Source organism: Gasterosteus aculeatus, chromosome 2, assembly GCF_964276395.1.
Source record: "Gasterosteus aculeatus chromosome 2, fGasAcu3.hap1.1, whole genome shotgun sequence".
NCBI lineage: Eukaryota > Metazoa > Chordata > Actinopteri > Perciformes > Gasterosteidae > Gasterosteus > Gasterosteus aculeatus.
The window spans coordinates 13,356,273-13,382,118 of record NC_135689.1 but is presented as its reverse complement, the minus strand read 5'-3'; the positions used below and the strand labels follow the sequence as shown (position 1 = coordinate 13,382,118).

At 47.7% G+C, this 25,846-nt stretch overlaps 2 protein-coding genes across 3 annotated transcripts; one reads left to right on the top strand and one right to left on the bottom strand.

Annotated features, from left to right (window-relative positions):
* The first annotated feature begins 4,596 nt into the window (after positions 1-4,596).
* Positions 4,597-18,390, top strand: rimkla (ribosomal modification protein rimK-like family member A). Its single transcript, XM_040192203.2, has 5 exons — positions 4,597-5,549; positions 10,186-10,416; positions 12,136-12,222; positions 13,401-13,604; positions 14,250-18,390. The coding sequence occupies exons 1-5, from the start codon at positions 5,387-5,389 to the stop codon at positions 14,771-14,773; spliced, it is 1,209 nt and encodes a 402-aa protein (XP_040048137.2). The 5' UTR covers positions 4,597-5,386; the 3' UTR covers positions 14,774-18,390.
* Positions 18,391-18,413: 23 nt separating this feature from the next.
* zmynd12 (zinc finger, MYND-type containing 12) lies at positions 18,414-25,820 on the bottom strand. Of its 2 annotated transcripts, XM_040192204.2 has the most exons (8): positions 25,547-25,820; positions 23,904-24,033; positions 22,977-23,148; positions 22,729-22,892; positions 22,300-22,422; positions 22,106-22,199; positions 21,461-21,597; positions 18,414-18,703 (listed from the first exon to the last, which is right to left on the bottom strand). In XM_040192204.2, exons 1-8 carry the CDS (start codon positions 25,681-25,683, stop codon positions 18,500-18,502), a joined length of 1,161 nt encoding a protein of 386 aa, XP_040048138.2. In that variant the 5' UTR covers positions 25,684-25,820; the 3' UTR covers positions 18,414-18,499. The 2 variants fall into 2 exon arrangements, with proteins under 2 accessions (XP_040048138.2, XP_040048140.2); XM_040192206.2 differs by lacking the exon at positions 21,461-21,597.
* Positions 25,821-25,846: the final 26 nt, after the last annotated feature.

The following is a 25,846-nucleotide window of genomic DNA, read 5'->3' as shown; positions in this document are numbered from 1 at the left end:
GCATGTGTATGAAGAACACATATTGGGTTGTTCTTTCTAGATTATTCATGTGCCTATTTAAATGTAAGTATACAAATAACTATGTGACCTTATATTTGTGAGGAGTTAAGGATGCTGCTGACTTGTGCTTAAAAAATGTTAACAAATGGTCAGTTTTAACTGAAATTGTAAGTTTTCTTGTCTGTCATTTGCTAATCACAGGCAGCATCGTCCACAACTACCAGCATCCTGGCCTGTGTTGGATATGAACTTAATTTTGAGGTGGCAAATAAAGACTTTAAACAACATAAACCATTTCAGAAACAAATACTTAAGTTATTCACCACAGCAGTTGGAATGAAGTAACAAGAATGCAATTAAAAAAGCCGACCTTTATTACAAAGCCTTATCCCCAAATTATCAACTCTATGTATTCAACGGTTATTCACCCATCTACATTATTTGGAATTTTTTTGTGTCCAGCCCTCATTCTGTATGTTAGCATTGGTTGTGTCAATCCAGCTTGGCTTGCTTGTCTCAGTTTGCAAGTATAGACTTTAATTCAATTCATTTTGTATAGCCCAAAATCGCAAATTTGCCTCAGAGGGCTTTACAGTCTGTACACATACGACTTCCCTGTGTCCCGAAACCCCCCCCCCCAAAAAAATGAAAACACCCTTCCAAGAGGGAAAAAAGGCAAGAAGCCTTAGGGAGAACATCAGAGGAGGGATCCCACTCCTGGAATGGACAGACTACAATGAACAGAATGAACCATGTATAATACATTCAATTACTATGACAGAAATGTTTCAAGTAATTGAGTAGCAAGCCGGGTGCACGGCAGGACCACTGCAGGGACAACCACCATCAGATAGAAACACCATCGACAGAAGCCTATGGGGAGGGACAGCACAAAGACTTTAAACAAAGATACAATCCCCTCCAGTTTGCCCACAGGTCTGTAGAGAACGCAGTCAACATAGCTGTTTCGTCCCTAAAGTGTCTAGCAGACCTGAAGAGAATCACACAGCAAAACAAGGCACCTAACACCCCCTCCCATAAGAGGAAACTCCTCCATATGCACGATTATACATAGTCATAACAATTTAATACATCACTACAGAAAAATTCCTATAATCGTTCCCACGTCACTGATCCACCATAAGCTCACTTTTATTCCTCAATGTAGCCTCACCCACGGGACAGCGAGTCAGCCACAATGTTGTCAGCTCCCTTCTTGTGTTTGATGCAGATGTAACCCTGGGCCAGGACGGCCCAGGGCATCAAGCGCTGATTGCTGTTATACATCTGGGCTAAAAAGACTAGCGGGTTATGGTCAGTGTATACAGTGACTGGACATGAACCGCATCCCACGTACACTTCAAAGTGCTGTAGGGCAAGGAGCATGTCTAAGGTCTCCTTCTCGATGGTGGAGTAGTTCAGCTGATGTTTGAACTTTGTGGAAAAGAAACAGGATGACACATCCCCGTCATCGTCCTGAAACACCGCACCAGCACCACACAAAAGGAAACACATTATCTTGCGCAAAGAAATGGCCTCAGGAAAACGAGCGGAAAAACACATCACGGTGAGCAAAAAGATTCCCAAACTTGGCTTTCAGCAACGGACCAACGGTCAACCAGAACAAGCTCAAGGGGCTCACCGCCTGATTAGGCTCACTGGTCCACCACCCAAGGTCACACTTTCCCCAGAAAGGAGAGAAGCAAAACGAGGAATCAGACACCTGAGGATGTTTTATGGCTAGATCATCGCTTTGCAAGTCAGAAATGGGAGTGCACACAACTTCAGGAACACGATACACTTTCCCACCTGCAATATCATTCCCCATGATAAAGTCAACAGGGAATCCTGCCCTGCCATTGTGGAAAAACCCTGACACGAGGCCAGAATGTACATGCATCTGGTACAGTGGTGCAGTTACAATGCCCCTTACAACTGCACTCACACTTGAGACCTAGCAGCAGAACATCAGACAAGATCAATGACTGAACAAGCTGTGTCTCGCAGTATTTTCATGGGACGCTTATCCTCAGATTTCCCTGAAAAGAGACACAAAACCATTAAAAATATGAACGGTTTAAAACAGTCATCAGGTACTTCAGGAGCTAGGGACGTTTTAATCAATCCCACACCCTTAGGTGGTTTCTGAAACGACCCCTGCTGCTTGTTTCAAAGGGTCACAATTAGCAACCAGGTGACCAGATTTAAGGCAAAAGAAACAGTTTCTCTGGCTTTGGAGGCTAGAGAGCGCTGTCATAACGCACCGGAAGACGGAATTGTTGGGGAGCTTCATGTGGAGAACTATCACGTTTATTAAAAACGGTTTCTGCTGGGTGGACACTTTGTTCGTTTAAATACACAGTAGTACGCTCAGGTATGCAGTTTTTAAACTCCTCATATGAAGGATTGAAGACAGATCAGCACCATCACGCTGAACACGCCAAGTTTAGTGTTTGATATTAGTACACCCAAACAATAGGCCCCCTGCCTCATCTCAAGGAAACAGCTACATCCTTAGAACCTGCCTATCCAACACTAATACCTGGCTATCTTCTGGAGCCCTGCTGGGCTCGGGGCAACACATCAGCGACCGAAACCTTAAAACGCCCTTTGGAGAACGCTGTCTCCGCCCAGGATTGACCCTGAAAACAATAAAGGCAAAACAATAAATTACTGCCTGAAGGAAAGGCCAATTAGGCCCAGCCGGACACTACCCTACCTAGACTGAGGAGAAGCAGTTTCCCAATTACACACTAGCAAAGCACAGAGGCAGCAGCACACAGGGCTATATCAAATTTTCAAACAGATAAACCTACCGCAACAGACAATGATGAACGTAAAAGCAAACAAAAAAATTACCGACGATCTGGACGAACGGCAAATAAGGTAATTTAATGATGGAAAACTCGAGGCAACTGAAAACAATCTCCAAAAGAAAGACGATGATGGCTCCTCTGTCACTGGCTCACTCTCTGGCTTCCACTGAAGCAACACCCCTCACTCTGGCTTGGCACAGCCATTTAACCCCACACTGATGAGCTGACATCACCAGCACAACTGAAGAGAATCACACACACACACAGGCAGACAACAAAGCCAAACAAAACAAGGCACGTAACAATGGCCCTTTACTTCATCCTCCAGCGTCTGGACTTCCCAGGAACCTACGCCAGGATCCTGTTTGTACGCGCCCGACATCACCTGCAAGTGGATCACTGAAGCAGCATGTAAAGCTGCGGAAACATGTCTCAACCTCTCAGTCTATCAGCACCGGTTCCACCAAAAGCTGCGTTCTTTCCCCTCTGCTCTTCTCTTTGTACAGTAACAGCTGCATCTCCAGAGACCAGTCCGTCAGGCTTCTGAAGTTTGCATGAGTTAGCTCATGTATGACATTTTGCCGAGCTTTAACTTTGGAATTTGGAACATCAGAATGTCCTGGTTATCCCTGAGTGACACCTGGAGGTGGCGTACTATAAGCCCAAAGTTGAATTATTCCCTCCAATAGTTTGCATGTAGTAATTATTATATTGAGTTTACAGTGTATCTATTTAACTATTTAAATGTAGTATCACATTTATATATGATCTACAGACTTATTGAATGAGTCTGACACGTTCTATCACGTTCAGTGGAATTGCTCTTATTTTGAAGTTAGTTCTTACGCGCCACTACCGTAATCTCTAGTATACACGCCTATCACGAAATAACGTGTTTTTCGAAGTAGAGTCTGGCTTGACCGCAGTGCACTGAGGACCACCCTGGAGCCGATGAGGCGTCTTGAACTCTAAGAGCAGCAGATGGGATTACTTAAAAAGTTACGGTTTCATTTTAATAAAATATTACTTGCATATGCCGTTATTGTCTCTTTGGTCAAATTAATATATTGTTGGCCTAAGGTAAAACAAAGAAGATTTTCGTGTGTTTATGTAATACATCAATGTGTTACAAGTGTTTGAGATTGTGTGAACGATCTCAATAAATATGAATCAATATATGAACAAACAGTTCATATAATATGCATATGCAACATGTCAAATTATACAGAAGATATAATCATGTGCGCATGCTCACATTTACCCCCCCTCCCTACAACGAGGTGCGTAGTCTCTGGCACAGGGACCGAGAGGAAGTGGGTCAGGCGCATAATTTCGCACCGTTATCACATGGGGGTGTTTTCCTTCCAACGGGTCGGGCCAGCGGCCGCTGGGTGGCGCCGCCCGACAGCAGCCGGAGGCGGTGGACACGTAAACGCCTCGCGACCTCTAGCATTTGACGGATAACGTACTGAAACACAAGAAACACGTGCGCGGGGGCTTCGGTTTTGCGATGACCTTGTTTAATTTCCTGCCACTTTCGCCCCGGAGACGGCGCCTTCGTCGTATTCGCCGGACCTCCTCGCGGCATCTGGTCTGAACCGGTTCGCGAGGTGCGCAGTCTTGTGCGCACTGCAGACTCCGCGCACTGATTTCACGCGGCAACCCCCGCGCCCTCGTCGAGCATCGCCTTCCCATTGGTTGAGACGCGATAGTCCCGCCCACGTCTTCCGCGTACCGTATGGACGACGGGCACGTTTCCGATTTGCGATTGGCTCGTGCCACTCCAAAACTTTTATTTCGGGGGCAGGTCCCGTATGCTGTGCACGGGCACGCAGATAAATGGAGTTGTAAACGAAGCTCGTGCACGGTTCAGCACCAAAAACGCGTGGACAGCGGCGACACGGAGGAGAGAGAGAGAGAGAGAGAGAGAGAGAGAGAGAGAAGGGAGAGGGAGAGAGAAAGAGAGAGAGAGAAGGGAGAGAGGGCTAGTTCATTGTACTCAACAGACCAGTCTGCAACGCCGCGATCGCGGGAAAACTTCATTGTTAGTTTTGAGTCGCCGAGTGGACAATATCCAGCGGCACGGCTTCCTTGCTTTGTTCGCCCCGGCGGGCGAGCGTTTTGCCGCGAGCCGGAAAACGGTTGAAAAGGTCGGGAGTGGGTGTGGAGGAGAGAGAGAGAGACACGCCGTTATTTTTTTCCCCGGGCTCACTCGCTTTTCGCGCGGTCCACCTTTAGCTAACTGCACCCGCGAAGGAGGGCTAAATGGCCGCGGGGGAAGGCCCGCAGAGGGGATAGCGAGGCTCGTTCGTCCACGCCGGGTTCGGTCCGGACTGCGCTTTGAGCCGCGCTCCCGTTTTTGAGCCACATCTCCTCCCGCTCTGCTCTGCTAGCAGCCCGCCGAGGTCTCCATTGTGTGAGCCGTCGCGCACACACACACCTGCCGCCTCGCACAGCTACAACCGGCTGTTCTGTGTTCTTTTTTCCTCCCGGATTTCCCTTTTTTTGGCGGGGTGGGAGGGATTCTCTATCTCTCTCTCAACCCTAAATCCACGCATTCCAGAACAACCATGTGTTCCCGGGTTTGGTTCGTGACGGACCGGCGCATCAGCCAGGAGTACCCCCAGGTGCAGATCCACCGGGCGCTGACGGAGCGCTGCGCCGACGAGGACGTCGAGTTCCGCTCGCTGCTCATGGATCAAATCGTGCTAACGATCAGCGAGGGACAACTAGGCAAGTAGCACGCCACGGCTCCAGCGAAGTGGGAGAGGGAGGGAGGGGGGGGGGGCAGCGCACTGTTTGGCCCTAAAAACAAAAGTTGGGATCGGGTTCGCTTATTGCTCGTTTCGGTTTGGTTTTGGTGTTTTTGTTACGTAGGACACGCTGCCGGGGGGGGGGCGAGGGGCGGGCTAGCCCCGGTCTGCTAGCCAAAAGAGAAGCCAAGTGGAACCGCAGACGTGACCGCCTAACCCACTTTCCAGCGCGAGTGCCTCCTCCGGAGAGACGGGAGGTGGGAGAGAGGGGGGGGGGGGGCAATGGAGCTTGATTTCATTTCGCTGAACACGTTACAGTAATGGCCGTCGATGATTTTTTTTATTTTTTTACTCAATCACCAAGGCAACGGGGAGTGTTACTGTGACAGAGGAGCTGTGGTTAAACACGTTGTGATGTTCTCTGGTTTGTTAAGGGGGGGGGGACGGACGCTGTGCCTCGCATACAAAGGAGGGTTTGGAGACAAGTGTGGCTTCAGTGATGAATTCAATATTTGCGTTGGAAAATGATAAGAGCAGCGATTTAAAATTCAAACCAGACCAACAAACAACGATTAAGATGATATCTTAACAAATGCAGGTCAAACAGAGGGACACATTGAACCCATCTCGCACGGATGGAGCCATTAACAGGGCTCGTTTATTGATGTTATACTTTTTGTCAAGTAAACTATCATCTTGGACTTGAGCAGACGAGTAAAACTAGTCATGTTTTAAATGTAGAGGAACGACATCACTCTGGTAAACACAAGATTTAAAGAGGTATTTTTGCATCATTCCTTTCTGGAACTGCACGCGTGTGTTATTCAGATGATCGTTCCTTTGGTCGAGGACAGCCCTATGAACAGCAAAAGCTTCATATTTTAAGATCCCTCCATTTTTTAAGGTATCGACGGAACCCACATTATGTCACAGAGACGGCTCTTTTGTTCCTTCCTTCTTGTCATTTTTGCACTGCGTGTTCCCGAACGCAATGTTTGCGTTCCGCTTGTTACGAGATGAAAACACTTTGTCACCGGTTACCCGGGAGGCCTTGAGACAGAGATGGGAACAGTAGGATCTCTCCACCAACAGATACACATGGAATTCATCAGGGCGGCGCGAAGTGGGGTCGGTGTCACCAGATGAGAGGCGTGCAGGTCTCAGTTAACACATAAACGGCGTAGGCTGGCACCGGCAGATGCTGAATAGTTTTGGGAGACCATGTGGGATGAATCGGGGTGAGATTGAGCTGCACGTCCCTCACCGACTACATACAGCCGATACTGTTGCTTCAAGTCCGCTATACAGCTCCGTCATCACATACAAATCCCATTGTGAGGCAGTAATCGCTATCGTATCAAGCCAATACTATCCAACAAATGAGCTGTAATAAATCCTGGTCCCATGTCCTCGTAGGTGTACGTAGCCCGGGCCTGACGTCACAGATTAACGGCCGTGGACAGATTAGCCACGCTGAGGGGTTGCAGACACGTAGTAGCGACCACGTACACCTAATAACACGCGCAGTTCTTCTCCATCTTTGAAGTAACCTGCACTACATTTACACACAGGCAGCAGTAACTCTGGAGGTCGCGAGGTACTTTCCAATAATAAAAAGAAATTTGTGTGTGACGACCTTTTGCCGTACCTACCTCATGCCAATGCGAACATTTCAAAGATGACAAATGCAACATTCAGTGAATAAATTTGCAAATATATGTAAATAGTATGAGAGAACAGTGTGTGCAGTATGATTACTGGACTTTAAACCGTCTCGCTTCCCGCTTCATGACGCTGAGTAATGTTGCATTACCATAATAAAACCTTCTGGGTTAAGCTGCAGGTTATTACACAAAACCACAAATGTTATTGAAATGATGTTGTTCCACTCTTCCCTGAGTTTTCTATCATACAACATAAACGGCACCCAGCTGCAAGCTGACAGCAGCCCCCACTATTAGCACTCATTCTGGCAGGTAATGAAACGTCCTTTGGAGATGTCAAATATCAGTGCCACATTTTGGGTGTTGTTGCTTGTGCCCGCCCCATGCGGTGGGTACAACATGGTTCCGACTCTGCATTATGGCAAGATTGTGTCATGAAACCCAGGCACTTTCTCCTCTATTCCTTCCCACAAATTTCATAATGGCACGTTATATTACTAATTAATAACAATTTATTTGTATCTATACACTATATGAATATATACATATATATATATATATATATATATATATATATACATACATATATATATATACATATATATATAAGTGTTTTGCGCCGTTGATCATTGCTTTAGTACTGCATGCTTAGTACAAAACATCGCAAAAATAATCTTCATCAACATGTTTGTTTTTTTGAGTTTAAATCAGGAGGAAACCTCCAGAGCTGAAAGGTGAGGCCAATACAGACAGTTATGAATCCTAGTTTAAAGTCTTCCTTAATACAGCGTGATGTCCATTGAAAGTACAACAAAGTAGCGTCCGCTGTAGGGCGTGGCCACCTTGTGATCGACGGGCCGTTTGGGGAGTTGTACGTCTTTTCACAGTGTGATTTCGGTTCATGAACTTCTATTGTAACCTTTTGGTCGTCTGAAAAATGTCTCATTCAGTGTCCGGTTCTACTTGGCAACCCGCGGCCCCACAGGAGGCCTACAGTACATCTCTTGCCTGTTAGTCGTCCTTAGACCAAACTGAGCCAGAAGACACTGTGGATGAACCTGCTGCCCCATCATGCTAATTCAGACAGGACACCCTCCCAGACAGACTGGACTCGGAGTTGGCACGTCCCCCCCCTCTCCCCCCCGGGCCCGGCATTGGTCGGCATCGGCTGCTTTGTGACGTTGCAGCGGTATGCATAGAATGCCTGTGATGCTTGTTGGCTTTGTCCGGCAGATTGAAGTCCATTGAACCATTAAAACACATCACGGTCCGTCACTGGGGACAGAGACAAACAAACCCACGGCGCCTTTGTTACACACCAAAATGGTTAGGAGGGTTTCTGAATGTTTTTTTTTTTTCTTTGGCGTCGGTCACATGACGTGCGGTGCACACCAGCGCTCGCCCAAATGAATAGGACTGATTCATCTGGCTGCCTCGTTAGTCTGCGTTCGGTTCCCCTGGAGATGGAGGCGAACAGAGAATACTGTCCGTCAAAAAACCATGAGACCGCATCCCCCGACGCGTCCCGCTGTAACGCCGTCCTCAGGGCGCTCAGTAGCTGCACGATCAGAGCAGCGTGGCCTGAGAGACAGTAAATCATACACTGAGATTGTAAGTAGGCGTTGTATAGAGGAGGGGGGGGGGGGGGGGGGGGGGGTTCGCACCTCTGTTTGCGTCTCCCCCTTTCCCTGCCTCCTTTCCCTTGTGCGAAAGGCTAAAAGACATCCTTGACCTTTTCTGCTACATGTCTCTTGTTTCCTTCCCTTCTACTTGTCTCTGCACAGACCCCCCCCCCCCCTCTGTGTTTGTCGGGGCCCCGCCCTGCGGTGCGCGCACGGCACACTCGGCGTGGCCGTCAACGCGCAGCGCATCCGCCGGCACACCGACGGCTGTCGGTTCTCATTACGTATGCGGCAACCACGGCGCTTCCAGTGACCTCTGATGATCTCAGCGCCCCCGTGGGGGGGGGCGCGGGGGGCTGCGCATTCTAAGACGGCTGAGATTCAGGTCACGGTAGAGATGAAGTGCTGTGCTGGCGACAAATGCGTCTCCGGCCTCTCGTCCTGTACATTTATGTGTACGGACACACAGGTTTGGTCCCCCCGCCCCCCCTCGATAAGCCACCGGGTCGCGTCGCCTGCTCAGATATCGCACAGTCTGTCTCTGTTTCCTCTTCTCAGCCAGCGTGACAAAGTAACACCAGTCACCGCTGAAATGCCGCCAAGTCCCCGGCTTTGGCGGGCGATTTTTTGCCATCTGCGTTTGGCAAATACCGAGTTGCTGTTCCATCAATATCGTATTCTGTTCCGCCGGTACGGATAGCTGCTGAGACCCGAGACGGTGAGCAGGAGAGTCGGCACCGCGCCTTGAGCTCTGCTGTAGTCGCTAAGCGTGTGTTTCTCATCTGGCTTTGTTTCTTTCGAATTCATGACCAAACACAATACGGCGTTTCCAGCCACGCTTCGGCAAATGTCGTGAGCTCACGCGTGGTTAAACTGGAAGACCCTTGTGAATCTCTTCCCCAGTCAGAAGGAGTAAAAGGCAGAGGAGCTGGCAGCGCTGCAGAGGGGGGGGGGGGGGCACTGTACATGGATATGGGCAGCATGTAGATAATCCCATCAGCCAGCAACGCGGCTTCCAGAACCACGACTTAACAGCGGCGGCGGGCGGCTGCCTGCTCCTGTGAGCCGGCCAACTCTCCGCCTGCAGCACCGCCCACACCCATTCTCCACAAGACGAGTTCATGACCCCCCACCTCCTCCGGGAGACGCTGGTTTCCAAATCTCACCTGCGGCTGTCACAATATTTCCAGCTCGCGTAAATCGGACGTTGCGGATGCTTTTGAGGAACGTTTTATCTCACGAGGTTGAGCTCCACCGTTTGGGCACTTGCCTAATGATATCTTCGCCCCCCCCCCCCCTCCCCCCCACCACCTCCTCAAACCCCATCCAGGTCTGCGAGTGGAGCAAGAGTTGGTGACCTCATATCCTCAGGTGGTGGTCGTACGGGCGCCCACGCCCTGGGTGCAGTCCGACAGTGACATCACCGTGCTGCGGCACCTGGAGAAGATGGGCTGCCGGCTGATCAACCGTCCACAGGCCATACTCAACTGCGTCAACAAGTTCTGGACCTTCCAGGAGCTGGCCGGCCACGGCGTGCCTCTCCCCGACACCTTCTCATACGGTGAGTCTATACGTGACCGGTTCATCCCCTTCCGCAGGGCTGCTGCATTCTGCCGGCAGCACCGTGGGCTTCTCACCCGGCCGGCATCAGCCAGTCAGTTGATGAAAAGCGCGAAGCAACTGACTACTTCCCAGCGCTGGGGGGGACAAACGAGCAGTCCGCGCCGCATTGTACCGCGTGAAAGCGCTCAGAGTACAGAATGCAGACTGTCATTTCCTCAGCGGAGCGCATAAAGAAGTACACACAGATGCACAGAGGGATGAACACACAGACAGAGGCCTCCTTCACAGCAGCTGCTGGACCATTTCTTAAGAGGAGTCCCAAAGATGCAGTGCAGGCCGCTTTCATAGATCATTCATTCAGTCTTTATGAAATGGTGTCCGCCGTGGTCGTGTTTGAAATAATCTCACTGGCAAAGCTGTGTTTTAGTCCAATTAAGTGATATTGGATTTAAAAACAAGCAATAGATAATTATATATTATATTATTATAGATGTAAATATTGCCTCCAAGTATGTGTCACACATTAAAGGGGAATATTACGGCATCATCCACAGTGAAATGACGATTAGCATAAACAGCAGCACAGCTGTCGTGTGTTGTGTGTGGACATTTCAATCCCATTAGCTGCATCACAGGCTTCAGTCCACGTGTCTGCGACAGTTTGACAGGCCGTTTGTCCGTCAATCACGACTCCACCGCAGTTGCTCCAACAACAGAGGGGAAACCCTATTTCCATAGCTATTCAAATCCTCACAGCGCTCCACTGGGGCACATGTATTTTTAGTTACCGCTGTTGATAGAGGTGAGAAATGTGCTGATGCGGCCCTCCCATCACAAGGCAGTATTTTTCTGATTTCATTGTACAAAACCGGGGCTGAAGACCCCCAGCGCGCATTTCTTTGTTTTTCCCAAAAATGGTGTTTGTGCGAGCAGACAGAGACGGATACAGACAGAAAGAGAAAGAAAGAAAGCGAAGGAGGAGGCGGGGCCAGGGGAGGGCGGGGGAATGGGGGGGGGGGGGGTGTTTGGCCTACATTCCAGCCGTCCCCCTGCACAGTAGGCCAGGCGATGCTTATGTAACACCCCCTGCGCCCCACCCCGTTTCATGGTTTTTCAGAATAAAAGATGTCATCGCCTCCCTCCTGCGCTCCACCTCAGCCACGTATGATGTGTCTGCTCCTCTGCGCCCTCTGTTCTTTCTCCCTCTAACTGAAACTATGTGAATCTGGAAACGAAACTAAAAAAACAAGCGACACGGCCGTTCACATCTGTTCACTTGAGCGAATGCCAGATAAGACCAGACGGGCAAACAAAGAGGGGAGGGGGGCGGGGTGATGGAGATGAGGAGAAGGAAAAGGAGAGTTGCACCTCCGTTCTTTCAGCATTTACAGTCACTTCACAGTCAAAGTCAGGGATGGTCAGCTGCTTCGCATTAAAGCTCCCTCGGTGGCTGCTCTGTTCCTCGAGCAAGCAGCAAAATAATAAAGCGCTCAGGACAACACTCCTACAGTCATGCTGTTTTGAGTCCCTTCTGTTGCCATGACGACATGCTACGCTCCCCCCCACCCCACCCTGTTCAGTTAGCCGTAATGTGTGAAGCATGTTATCAAAATAAGGACAATTTTTCTAATTATATTTTGACACCACTGTGTGTGTGTGTGTGTGTGTGTGTGTGTGTGTGTGTGTGTGTGTGTGTGTATTGCATGGCGTATCCCAGGAGGGCATGACAACTTCCGAAAGATGATCGACGAGGCAGAGCCACTGGGTTACCCTGTGGTGGTGAAGAATGCACGTGGCCACAGGGGTAAGACCATCCGTTTCTTCCTATTCACCACACCTCAGAAATCTGTCCGCCGCAGCCCCCCTGAGGACGGGGGGGAGCCCAGTCCACCCGTACATGAAATTCATTGACACAGTGTTAGATGATTAGAACCCCGGCTCGAACAGCCGCCTGCGATCCTAGCAGGACGGCCGTTAGGTTGAACATCCAATTGTTTCATAATAAATTTACCCCGAGGGGGGGGTTTATGTGGGGAATGTGGGCCTTGCCATTAATGTTGGAGATCAGCCCCAGTGTCTGCTGACCCATTAGGATTTTCCCATTCTTAGTAGTTGACACATGAACGACCCAGCGAGGAACAACAATGCACTTTGGCTGCCGTCTTAACGCATTGTTGGGAAAAGCAGCCGTTGGTCAACCGCTAACTTTTTTGTTTCTCCCTTTTTTATGAAGCATCTCATGGGTCGATTTTTTTTTTCTTCCCCCCTTTCCGTTTTGTCATTGGCATAAGTTCAGCGTGCCTTCCCTCTTTACAAAGTAACGGCCTGTAGACTATTACAAAGTGCTCTTTCAAAATCACTTGTATCGCATGTGCTTTTCCTGGCCAGTTATTGGGATGTGAAATACCATTAAAAAAAGTGAATTGTCCTGTGTGCCCAATATTCGAATGAATGGCTTGGTATCGCCCGTAGAAAGTAGTCATGTGTCTCACTGAGTCACAGGACCATGACTCCATGCTTGCCCTGTTTTTGTAAAGTTGGTTGCCGCTGTCCAGCCTCACATCTTCATGATGGGGATTGTCTTGTCATCTTGTTTGGATTGTCACCTACTCGAAATGTTCACACGCATCGCACGCACAACGTTTTCCCCGGTGCTGTATGACCGAGCCGAGTCAAACTAATTAAAACAGGCGGGGTTTTTTTACCTCCTGTGAGAAGCAATTCTGTGGTTGCTTAGAGGAGCGTCCTGTCTATTATAGGAGACAGGGGAACCGGCAGTAAACTTGGTCAGCAGAAGCAGCTTCTTGTCAGCGGGACTTTAAGGGAATTCAGCCAACCCTCCACTAATATTGTGCTAAAGTCAGCGCCCGCGAGCATCCCGCTTTCACGTTCAAATAAATCCAACTTTATCTACACAACCTGAAAACTAGCTCATCTTCCCTCCCTCGCTTAATCGCCCCCCCCCCCCCTCCTTTCTGCCAGGCAAGGCTGTTTTCCTGGCCCGGGACAAACACCACCTGACGGACCTGTGCCACTTGATCCGTCACGACACCCCCTACTTGTTCCAAGAGTACGTCAAGGAGTCGCACGGCCGCGATGTCCGGGTGGTGCTGGTGGGCGGCCGTGTCATCGGCTCGATGCTGCGCTGCTCCACCGATGGTCGCATGCAGAGCAACTGCTCCTTGGGTAAGCAGACGGCCCGGGAGTCAACGGTGACACACAGAGACACCTAAACTATGAGCACACACACACACACACACACACACAGACTGCATTATTGAAATGGCTCCCCCCATTCCGCTCCTTTACCAGCACAGCTTCCACCAAATGCCAGCGCTGTCCAACACGGTCAACAGTTCTTAATGCAAATCTCTTTTGCAATGTTTGGTTTTGACTTTAATATAATGATTATTAAGATTTCATCACTCCCCCCCCCCCCCCCCCCCCAACTTACTCGTCATCCTATGACGAAAGTACTCGATGGTCCTATCATCTCGCTCTCCATCTGTTAAATCCACTAGTTTTTTGTGTGACGGCGCTCAAGCCACCGAGCTTGTCCTGAATCTGCCCCGGAGACATCGGGGGGACACGGTATGACGAGACAGATTTTTCAGTGTCAGAGCACGGGGAGGTTCGGTTTAGTTGATACTGTGATGTGCTCTGGCATATTTAGGACACCAGCCATCGCGTTATGCTGCATTCATGATTCATATCATGTTGAGACTGATCGTAGGTAAATCCGGTGTGGTGTTTCTAACCACATACGGCGCACAACTATTTGAATGGTGAAGTGGACGACGCGATTAATCAGATCTCCCTCTGGATCAATAGGTGGCGTCGGTATGATGTGCCCGCTGAGCGAGCAGGGGAAGCAGCTGGCCATCGAGGTGTCCAACATCCTCGGCATGGACGTGTGCGGCATCGACCTGCTGCAGCTCAACGACGGCTCCTTCTTGGTGTGCGAGGCCAACGCCAACGTGGGCTTCATCGCCTTCGACCAGGCCTGCGGCATGGACGTGGCGGGCATCGTCGCCGACTACGCCCTGTCGATGCTCCCCAGCCGCCTCACCCGTAAGATGTCCCTGCTGTCAGTCGTGTCGAGCACCAGCGAGACCAGCAGCGAGCCGGAGGTGTGCCCCGTGCCCGGCGGCGGCGGCGGCGGAGGCGGCTCGCTGCCCGAGGCCGTGTGCAACATGAGCGTCGGTTCGACTTCCAGCGAAAGCGACCCGGAGCTGGCCGAGCCCTCCCAGTCCTCGCCCCGCCAGTCCACCGCCCCCGCCCTCCCCGGTCTCCCCGATCCGGCCTACAACTTCAACACTCTTCTCGCCAATGAAATGAAATTATTGACTGAGTAAGATTCAAGCGGCTTCATGCACACACACACACACACACCACAAATGCATATTAAAAAAGAAAGTGCGCAGACACACGGCTGTCGCATGCCAACATGCACCCCTTTTAAAACACATATCAATACAGAAACGATGAAAACATAAAATGGTCAATAGAAAACAACACACACACCTGCAGACCCAACCAGGGAGATTCAACTCCTGAAACTTCTCCTACTAACTAGTAACAAAGATCTGAGGCTGCTCCCCTGACTCTCCTCTCTTTGCACCTCTGCTCCCAAACTGTAATGGATCGACCTTGGGTCGTGGCTGGGTGGATGTAGTAACTTACGCAAGAAAAGCCAAATTGGCTTCTCCTAGTTTCAATTTTGCAAAATAGGGAGCGTGAAGGGTACTTTGTTTTCTGGGTGAGTGTGAGATTCACACACCTGCCATGTTTTAATCTTATTATTTAGTGGGGACACCTACAATATGTTGTCATAAAAAAAGGCTTTTCTTGCGGAGGCTGTAGTAAGGTTTGGTGAAGTGGACGCAAAAAAATGAAGTGTTTTTTTTATTTTCAAGTAATTAGCTTCTTGGGAGAGGAAAACCTCCTCGTGCGAGGAGCATTAAACCGACTGTTCCAATGCAGCAATGTAGTAGTACTCTTTTAAAGGACGCAGAACAGGATGGGGACCTTCCTGCAGCAAGCGGAGAGGAAGGGATTTGACGTCACATTTATCGCTATTCATAATATCTGAAATGTGGTTTAATTTCACTACGTCATATGTTCTAAACCCAACTACAACAGAATGAACACACAATGTTTCAACTCGCTAATATTGAAATGTAGCCAGAGCTTCAACTTTCACAGTTCGTAAGAGGCTGACGTGCCGTTAAGATAATTATTAAGCCAGACTAGAAGTCCACAGCACCAGAGGGTCCTCCTGGGTGCTCACACAGTGTCCAATTCACTGGGAACGAAGCGGGCTAATATATAAATGACAGCAAAGCGGCACCTGCGCCAGGAAGGAGAAATAACAGATAGGCGTTCTGTTTTGGAGTCATGTGAAATAAAAAAAAACAAATTGAGAGCCAAGACTCGAATTCTAGTCTTGCCAGCAGCAGCAGTCTGCAACCTTTTTAAATTCCTTCAATAGCACTTTATGATAAACAGAAGCGTTTTGTTTTTTTGCTGCTCAGATGACACATTGAGGAATCACAGTACAGTATGAAAGCTGCGTCGAACAAAATATACCTCAAACCAGTGACTTGTCACTGCCATGACGACAGATATTCAAACATACAGCACATATCAGCCTTGTGGTCTTCAAGTGGCCCCTGACATACCAGGTTTTCCTTATTTGTCCAGGAGCTGGCATTTTAGTAGTGTTTTAATCTTTTTTAACTTTTTTTTGTAAATATTTAGTAAGGGAATAAGCTTAAGTGCATACTAGTATCCGGACCGGCTCACTCAACTGCCAACTCACAAACAAATCTAAGGTGGATAAAGTCGTTTTCACAGACCTGCAATGTTAAAAGGTTGACACTGGAAATTGGTGCTAACGTTTCTGGATTTGGTCAGACGCCATTTGTAGATTTGACTTTTGTTGTTTTCACCTCATTTTTTGATAACAATGAATAACCCAACAAGCAAAATCTGTTGGCATGATGTACAAATAAAAAAAAACTGCTATATTTCTGCAATTTAGAATGTTTCGTTTTCTTTCCCCAACAAAGAAGGAAATACAAAAGCAGGCAGTGGCCGAGAGCTTATTTTTGTTGCAATAGGTTTACCGCCCGTAGATCAACATAGAGGTTGGGTGGTGCTTACGTCATCCAGGAATGAATAATAATAATAATTTACAGCTCTGATCAAAAGCACAAATGATTGCGTTCTATTAAGTGACGTCCAAGTTCTCGGACTCCTTAACCTTTCTCCTAACCACTTCTCAGGGAAGCAGCCTGGATCCCCCCCCCCGCCCCCCTCGACCCCCCATCGACCCCTAAAAGCAGCATTCCAGCTAGAGACACGTCAAAACATTACACACACCTACAGGCAGACAAAAAAACACTCACAAACAATGAAAGAAAAGGTTGTGAACTACAGTATGAGACAATGTGGTGTGTACCATGGTTAGCATTCACTTTTTTTTCCTTGCTTGTTTCATATTGTTCCTTGTTTTCCTCCTAATTTATAGTATTTTTAAAGAAAAAAAAGTGTTTTTTGTGCGCTAACATTGTCTCAATAAAGTGAAACCGCTGTGAAGCTTGATTTTTACTTTCCTTTTTTGTGGGCCAAATTCACTAACCCTCTGGAATTCAGCAGGGCCGCCTGAGGGGGGGCCAAACTCCACAGGAAACAACACGAAAATGTGCTTTTTTTTTCATTTTAACTCTGCTGTCACGTGATCACAGTGACTCCGCTGAGAAGATAACGCTGTTTAAACCGCTTTGATGTCCACACAACAAAAGTATCTGAAGAACAACCTGTGAGATCTGGCGATGTCCACTGACGTGTAAGGGCTGGTGGCCTTGACCATCAACATCCCACATCCCGATATCTCCACATGTGGATATTCCCGTTTGTTTTGTCTTTGCTTTAATGCCTTTTGTCATTCTTCACCGTGTACGTAAATCAAAGATCCCATATCGCTGACTTGTCACCATCCTGCCGTAGGAAGGGGTGAAATGTTCACATCATTCTGACAGTCCTGATATTTAAATCTACCGTTTATACAATATCCATATGCACACAGAGCACATCTGGCCACTTGAGGTTAGCACTGTGCCCCCAACAACATTCACTATGCCTTTTCACTGTCGGGTTTTCTCTGGGAACAATGATGTGAGGATCAAAGCCGAGTCATGATCCCGGTTGAGGTGGGTTTCTTTCTGCTTGGTGTTCATACATTAATAGCCATGATTGAGTCAATACAAGACATGGATGCTGCTGAAAGAAACCCGCACTGAGGTGACGCGGGGAAGGAAGGAAGGAAAAAACGTGTGTGAATCATGAGATGATGCAACGCGTATTGGCCTGTGTGCTGCCTGGGAAGCCTGGAACAAATGTGTCGGGACCTGTCAATGTGTACAACAACCCACGACTAACTGCTGCTAATGTACATTTGGCTCCAAAATGAAAAAGGGAATATGTGGAAATCACAGTGTTTCCATGTTTTTGCTGCCTCTCGACACATCGAAATGAATCTGAACGTTTTGTTGTACATTTCAGTGCTGGTGATGCTAGTAGTGGGATGATTAAAAAAAACTGATCCTTTGTTTTGATATAATGAGTAAATATTTCAGAATTGTACATAAAATGAAGAATTTCACTGCGATCATTGGGTTCATTTTTTTGTCAATGTGTTTTAAAAATAAACCTGAGGTTTGCTTCGGTTTACAAGACACTTGCAGAAGGACAAATGCAATGTTTACGGTTTGTTGATGATTTTTAGACATTAGATCATATTTGCATAACATGGTGAATGGATGATGAGTCCATCATTCTGTTCTGTGTCATTCTGACAAGTGTTCCAAAATGATTCCCAAAATCATGTGATTTACGAATGTGCATTAATGATGTAAATTTATATCCTTTTTTTTTTAGAATCAAATAAAGACGAGTGATTCAAAACCAATGAAAACGAGTTGTGTCCTTATATCGACATCAAAATGTTTTTTACTTGTTAATCAGTCCTTTTCTTTCCCGCCATCATTTTTTTTCCATTCATTTTCAATCAATCGGTTTCAACATTCGTCACGGGTGAATCCTTGGGGGGGGGGGGGGGAAACAGGCGATCCGGTGAAGCGGCGGTGTGACCAGTCCGGACCAGAGGGGGATTCTGTCTGCAGACTCTGCACCAGCTGCATCAGGCCCTGGATGGGTTGTGTCAGGTCGTGGTCCGGTGTCAGGTGGCTGGCCTGCAGGGCCGTGCTGCCGAAGCTCAGGGCCTGGCACACAAACGGAAACAGACACAGCAGCCGCAGCTGTTAGACTCTCCGGAGAGGGCAAAGCTGACTTATGTAACCATAATAATAATATCACTGGTCATTGGACTGCAACCCGGTCGGCTTCACTCGCCCCGCTTTCCCCTGCGCCTACCTGATGGCACACTGTTAACAGTTAAGAACCATGGGGAAATGATCACAATGATTTAAACTGACAAAACCATGCGTGCCGAGATGGAAACATGCCAGGACCGATGTGGAATTCAACGGGGTTCAGACGGAATCTGTGGAATTTCTGCAATTTGTGAACAGCCATGCATTGTGTATGTGTGTGTGTGTGTGTGTGTGTGTGTGTGTGTGTGTGTGTGTGCTGCTCTCTGACTGTCTGAGTGTTTTGTGTTTGTGTTTTGACTTCGTAGTCCAATAAATACACCGTGTGCACAATTATTAGGCAAGGGAGTATTTTGACCATATCATCATTTGTATCCATAAACTTGAGTGCAAATTGGATTCAAGCATACCAGGGGATGTGTATTTGTGTAATGAGGGAAGGTGTGGCCTAAAGAGGTCAACACCGTATATATCCAGGTGTGCATGATTATTAGGCAGCTTCTTTTCCTCAGGCAAAAGGGGGCAAAAACAAATAAAGAGAGATCTAACTGACTCTTGACAAGTCAAACATTGTGAGAAGTCTTTCAGAGGGAAGCAGCACTCTTTGTTCAGCACTCAAATTGCAAAGATGTTGGGGCGTGATCACAGAACAAATGTTGCAAACAGTCAAAAGTGTCGTGACAAACGCGTGGGGAGAAAAAGATGCAAATTAACTGCCAAGACTTTGAGAAGAATCAAACGTCAAGCTACCCGGAACCCATTATCCTCCAGTGCTGCCGTATTCCAGAACCCGAACCTGCCTGAGTGCTCAGAAATACAAGGTGCTCATGGGCGAGGAAGGCTGAAACCCGACCACCACTGCATACGTTGAAACGTCCAAAGGTTTTCTGGACTGCTGAGGTGAGTGAGGTGACTCTTGACGAACCAGATGGACGGGCCCGTGGTAACTGGCACAGAGCTCCACTTCGACTCAGACGCCAGCAAGGTGGAGGTGGGGTTCTTTTATAGGCTGGTACTATTAAAGATGAGCTACCCTTTCGAACTTGGAGCCCGTTTTTAGACATTTTCTTTCTTTAAGCAGTAGTACAGGAAAAGGTCTATCTTTCAAGAAGACCATGATTTTAATGCGGGACAATGTTCCATCACATGCATTGAAATAATACTCCAGCCAGTAGAGGCCTTAAAGGTGAAAAAATAATGACATGGCCTCCTTCCTCACCTGACCTAAACCCCATGGAGAACGTGTGGGGGCTTCTTAAACAGGAGATGTACAGAGAAGGAACCGGTACCTCTCTGGACAGTGTCTGGCAGGCTGTGGTTGCTGCTGCACAAAACGTTGATCGTCAACAGATCAAGAAACTGACCGACTCCATGAGTGGCAGGGTTATTGCTGTTATTGAAAAGAAGGGTGGCCATGTTGGTCACTGTTTTCTTTTCTTTTTTAATGTCAGGAATGCTGATTTGTAAATTTTCCATCCAACCGCTTATCCTACACACAAGGTCGCGGGGGTCAATCCCAGCCAACTTCGGGGGAGAGACTGGGTACACCCTGGATTTGTCAATTTTGAGTTTATTATTCTCACTTTAACAGGTGGAAGTGAGATGGGAAACCTTTGTTTTTAATTTAGTTGCATAATAATTCTGCACACATAGATATTCTCCTAAGAAAGCTAAGACCTCACTGTTTACTTTCTTAAATATTCAGGTTTGGGGTTTGTTATTTCGGATTGACCGAGAGCACTGTAGTTGTTCAATAATGAAACAATCCTCAAAAATACAACTGTCCTAATTGTGTATAAGGGAAAATGGACCATGAGCCTAACCCGTTGGCTTCAGGCTTGGCGGCACGGGAGGCTGGACAAATACAGCTGACAATGCTCCATATTAAGGAGGGAAGCAAAAATGGACCCTCGGATGAGTTTGGTAACTTATGCACCTCCTAGTGAGTAGGAAGCCTTTGTCCTGATTCCTACATGGAAGCCCTTGTCCTTAACGAGGAAGAATATATTCATACGTGGAATAAGGACGAGGGCTTCCTATTCCTACGTGGGGGTAAGGAACTGTGTGTTTTGCTTCCTGACCTTTCGGAGAAAAAGTCACTATTTTGGCGAATGTACCACCCGACGAGATGCGGGACAATAAAACACAAACTGTCTTTAGTCACCTATCTGCTGTCGTGTCCGTTTTTACGTTTGCTAGAGGCGTTAGCTTGTGAGGCGGCTGGCACTTTGCCTTAAAATCTCATCCAATGGCCAATCGCCACCTACCCGGGACCCACTGAACTTCAGAGCCCCCCCGACCCAAAGTCCGTGGCAGCCCCCCCACTGGAACATGCTGTCCTGTACACGCCGTATGGACACACACACACGCCACTGTTGCCTCATTCTCTAACCTGACGTGTCACAACAGCGATGGGCCCCCTCCTCCCACATCTGATGAAGTGCTGTTTTCACACACACACACACACACACTAGAGGAAGTCAGAGAATCGAGACAGTCAAATCAACTCCCGCTAATTCCCACATCATCTTTACGGCTTTACCAATTAGGGATAATCCAATCTTGAGCACGGCCTTCCCCGAGCGGGAGCATAGCGGGGGGGGGGCGACGGGGAACTGTGTCACGCGTATTCCTCGTCAGGTGACTCACCTTCAGGGAGTCTCCTTCGAGGAACCACAGCATGGCCAGGCAGTGGGCCACCAGTGCCATCTGAGCCGGGTCTGAGTTTTGCTCAAACTCCAACATGGCTTCCAAGATATTATGCGCTTCAACCCGTTGCACTTTGTCTGCATGAAAGACGGAGACGGAAGCAAAGGCGCACATGTATGTTAGCTTGAACAGGATACTACCCCGGCATTGGGTATTTTAATATTGAAACACCTAATTAATTCTGGCCCGTTTGCATCTTTTTTTGTGTAGTTTCTTCAAGCTTCCACGGTTACTTTCCTCTGGTAAACGTCTGAGAAAGCCGTGGAAATGGCACGGCAGCTAACAGGCTTAGCATCACGTGTCGGGCAGCAGCTGCGATGGAGGGTGGTGGTGCGGATACTGCACAGCCGGAGATGTGTCAGCACTGGTCTCCAGTCAGCTCTAAGCGTGCTGGTGTAAATCTGGGGTTTAGCTTTCGGATTGCACAGCAAGATAATTGTAGAGCCTCTTTTTTTTTGTGATACGCCCATGGAGACTCGGAGCAAATTGGCGGTGTCATTTTAAAATAGTTTTGTTTTAATATATGATTTTTTTTGTGGCTCTAAATTTACATTTGAAGTGTGCACATTTGATGACGAGACGCACCATAGGAAGGCTCCAACAACCGGTTGGGATTTTGGACATTTGGAGCGTCGTTCTGGAGGAGTTTGGTCAAATGGCAGTGCCACGTTTGTGCCACCTGCAAAAATGAGCAAAATAAAATGAACCATGCGACAGGTATACAAAACCGATTTGGCCAAACGGCCTCACACCTCTTCACACCTGTTTTTTTTTTTTACCTTAGAGTACAGAGAACGAGTGATGGGCATCTTCCCCTTTTTGGCAAACACATCGGCCATGAGAAAGTAGCCAACAGAGGGGACTATGCTGTCCAGACCATATTCCTCACTGGAAAGGTAAATCTGAGGAAAATTCAGATAAAAAATGCTTTTTTCACAAGGTATTTTTATATGGAGTCAGGATTTCTAATGTGTGACAGTGTGCGTACGTGACAGAAAGAGGAATAAAATATTCAAAATCCTCACTGCACACCGTAATGCTGTTTGTGCTCTTGATTACTTTCAAATAAATGATACACAAGCTGTGAGGTGACTTCATGTGGTGAACAAAGTGCAGGAACAAAGTGCTTCTCATTAGCAACTGACCAGTAGAAAAATAATGAATGCCCTGAAGCCATTTCTATTGACTGAGTTACTTATGCCACAGACATCGTTTGCAAAGTTAAACAGAGCTGCTTCCAGGTCTCCCGTCGCTGCGTGGAGGCGGCCCAGGTTCCTGTGCAGCAGATGGTGGGCCGAGGGCTCTGGGCTCCTCAGCACCGCCCACTGCGCCAGCGACAGGAGCTCCGTTACCTGGGCTAGATTACCCAAACCTGGAAAGCACAAATGCACAAATAAAAAGTCATACGAGGGGGGGGGGAGAAAAAGATAGAGCCGAGCCACCATTTTCTACTAACCCAGGTTAGCCTCAGCCAGCAACAGGTAGGCCGGGACCACTTGGACGTCCCTGGGGCCGTGGACGTCTTTGGAAGAGCGCAGGCAGAGCTGCGCGGCGGGCAAAGCCTCCTGGTGCTTCCCTTCAGACAGCTTGCTCTGAGCCACCGACCTGCAGGTCTCAATCAGCTTCACCTGCATTTTGGGAGGTCGCGTTCACCCTAGATTCTTACCGAGGAGTAAACCACTCCATACGCACTTACTGACAGCAATCACAAGTATTCAATACCACCAGCCGTTGATCACTGGAGAAGGAACTCCTTCTGGTAACGGGGACAACCAAACTGGGATGCAAAGGGACCTTGACATGAATTTCGGAAAACAATTGAACTTTTAGGAGAAAATACCGTTGTCAGCTATTCTTTTGTTATTTGTTCAACGGAATAGAAAAAAAACATCTTTTTGTGTTGTTGTAGTTGTGCACTTCTGTCAGTCACAGCAATGATAAACTCCTGCTTAATGAAAGTCTCTAAGGGTAGAACTGAGACTACAGGAGTGCAGAGTGCAGAACGGAACGTACTCTCTCTTCCTCCTCCTGTTTGTCAGCTGAAGCATCATCCTCGTCATCCATTTGCCTTTCATTTATTCGGTTTTACAACATTTTCATTTAGCTTAAGACGCCGACCGGGTCCTACTATTTCCTGACAGATAACACTGCCTGCATTAGAGTTTGTGAGAATCTATGCTGTGTAGTTGTTGTTAAACAGTTTATTCCACTGATTTAGTTGCATGCTCCAGGTTTGAATTTGGCATCTGAAGTAAGTTATGAGGTATGATAGATTGTATGAACAGACGTCTGAGCAGGAAATTAAAAAGTGGGCTGAAGATTGTTTTCAGCCTGATCCTTTTAGAAATGTAACTTGACAGAAACTCAAAACGTAGATCCTCACCTTATTCAGATGTGTTAGAATGCGGCCAGCCTGCTGGAGACTATCGAATGTCGAGGTGCGAATGGGAACCAGCAACTGACAGATTATCTCGTGGATCCCCACCCAGTCCGCCTGCTGGTGCTCTGCATTACTGAGGAATAAATGCAACTTTGGTTTAATGTTCATATTCCACACTTACCCCCACCCTAAAGTCAAGTCAAAATAATTCACAATCTAATGTCATAAATAGCATATTTGCCTCAAGAGGCGCATTGTGCAGGATTTCTTTGGCTCAGGATTCCTGCTGTGGAAAAACAACCCGTTGCTCAATGTTACGATCTGAACAACTTCAGCTGAAACCAGTACTGAGTGAAATACATATGTATTTATGTATGTGTAAAGTGCATATAAGGTAAGTGTATAAAGTTTATACCAGCTGGTTGAATATGAAGTTCTAGTGTATCCCATTGTGAGTGCACAGAGGGCACATTAAATTGCAGACCATTACGTAACTGCTCTGTAATTTTGTTTCCTCTGGCTCTCGTCTCCTGCACACTGCTGTGGAAACTGTCTTGGTTTTCTTTACATTTCTTTCTACTGAAGAGCATGTGTTTTTGCACCAGTGGAACTGTGTTTCTGGCCCTGAGACAGAAGCATCAACGGTCGCGCTGACGTAGCTCGCTTGCGAGGCCTCTTCTCGGGTGGAGGGGTCCTTACTTCACCATTTCAGTTCTAATGAAAACTGCGTCTCTCTCCTTTATATGTTGTTTTGCGGTACTGCTGAAGGACATGTGAGCTTTAATGCTCAATGGAACTACAGAAAAGTGTTAGACGTCAGAATACAGGAGTTAGTCACGGTCATTGGTGCAAAAAAAGAGACAATAGAATAAAATAAGTAAATAAAAAAATAAGTTAAACTGAGAACTGCACCATCATTGTCTCAGGCAGGCTCATAGAAATATGATCCTTTAGCATCCGTAGCTGTGTGAGCGAAGCTGTGAACCAGGGTTAGTCATTGTTGTAACACATCCCCGGTGCATCATGGGAGACGGCTGTCTTCACAGAAGCTGGTATGTGCCGTCACAGCCTCCATGTGTAGGTCATGGACCTACTGAGGGGGAGGCCATCACAATAAGTGCCTGTAAGCTCCTTTTGGCAGAGAGGCTTTAGTGTATCATCCCTTCACATAAATCCCCGCAGCGAGGCGCGTCACCACGTGGCCCTCCTCACTCCCCGTACTGTGCCAACTAGTTTCACGCGAGCACCATCTTACGATCTGTACATCGGTTCCAAAGAGATGACCACATCTGCCGAAGGCTGTTGTCGGCTACCGTGTGATAAAAAGGTCACGTGGACAAATTCAAACGATCGAACAGCAGCGGCTTCCAGTCAAATTAAAAGAAATACACGTTTTTTGGGCAATTGCTTTGCCAGCTGTTTCTCCCCCCCTGACGTCACAGTGACGTGGCCGTCCTTCATGCCGACATGGCAGCGTACTGCGGTCTGCGCTGTTAAACATATGGCCGACAGCGCCACCTAGCGTCCAAACAGCAGACACAAAAATAACAAGTCGAGTTGCGTTGTGGTATTTTGAAATAATACTTTAATAATAAAATAATACACGTGTCATGCCAGAAGCGCTAGCTAGGATAACTAGAGCTTACCAGTAAAATGTCACCCGACACTTGGTGCATTGCAGGCGCGCGACTCCTTGACAAAGTTCACACAACTTTGCTTCTCCTTTGGGTAAAGCAAGAGGGACCACCTCCGAGGTCCCCGAAAGACGAGGTTTACCTTCCATTATGGCGACAAAAGCCCGCTTGAAAATGGCAAACACTCGTTTGTATGATGTTTCTCAACGTATAAGAAACTAATGGCTGTCGTTGAGAAACTCTAACGGAATGTTTACGGTTGCTATGGCAACTACTGTCCTTCTACGGTGCGCGCACACGTAGACGCACGCA

Bases quoted from the DNA above. Each gene is read 5' to 3' on its own strand.
- rimkla (XM_040192203.2), top strand. From the start codon at position 5,387: ATGTGTTCCCGGGTTTGGTTCGTGACGGACCGGCGCATCAGCCAGGAG. The intron at 10,417-12,135 runs GTGAGTCTATAC...GGCGTATCCCAG, and splicing joins CCCCGACACCTTCTCATACG to GAGGGCATGACAACTTCCGA. The intron at 12,223-13,400 runs GTAAGACCATCC...CCTTTCTGCCAG, and splicing joins GAATGCACGTGGCCACAGGG to GCAAGGCTGTTTTCCTGGCC.
- zmynd12 (XM_040192204.2), bottom strand. From the start codon at position 25,683: ATGGAAGGTAAACCTCGTCTTTCGGGGACCTCGGAGGTGGTCCCTCTT. The intron at 24,034-25,546 runs GTAAGCTCTAGT...TTTATTCCTCAG, and splicing joins TGTCGGGTGACATTTTACTG to TAATGCAGAGCACCAGCAGG. The intron at 23,149-23,903 runs GTGAGGATCTAC...CCCAAAATGCAG, and splicing joins TTCTAACACATCTGAATAAG to GTGAAGCTGATTGAGACCTG.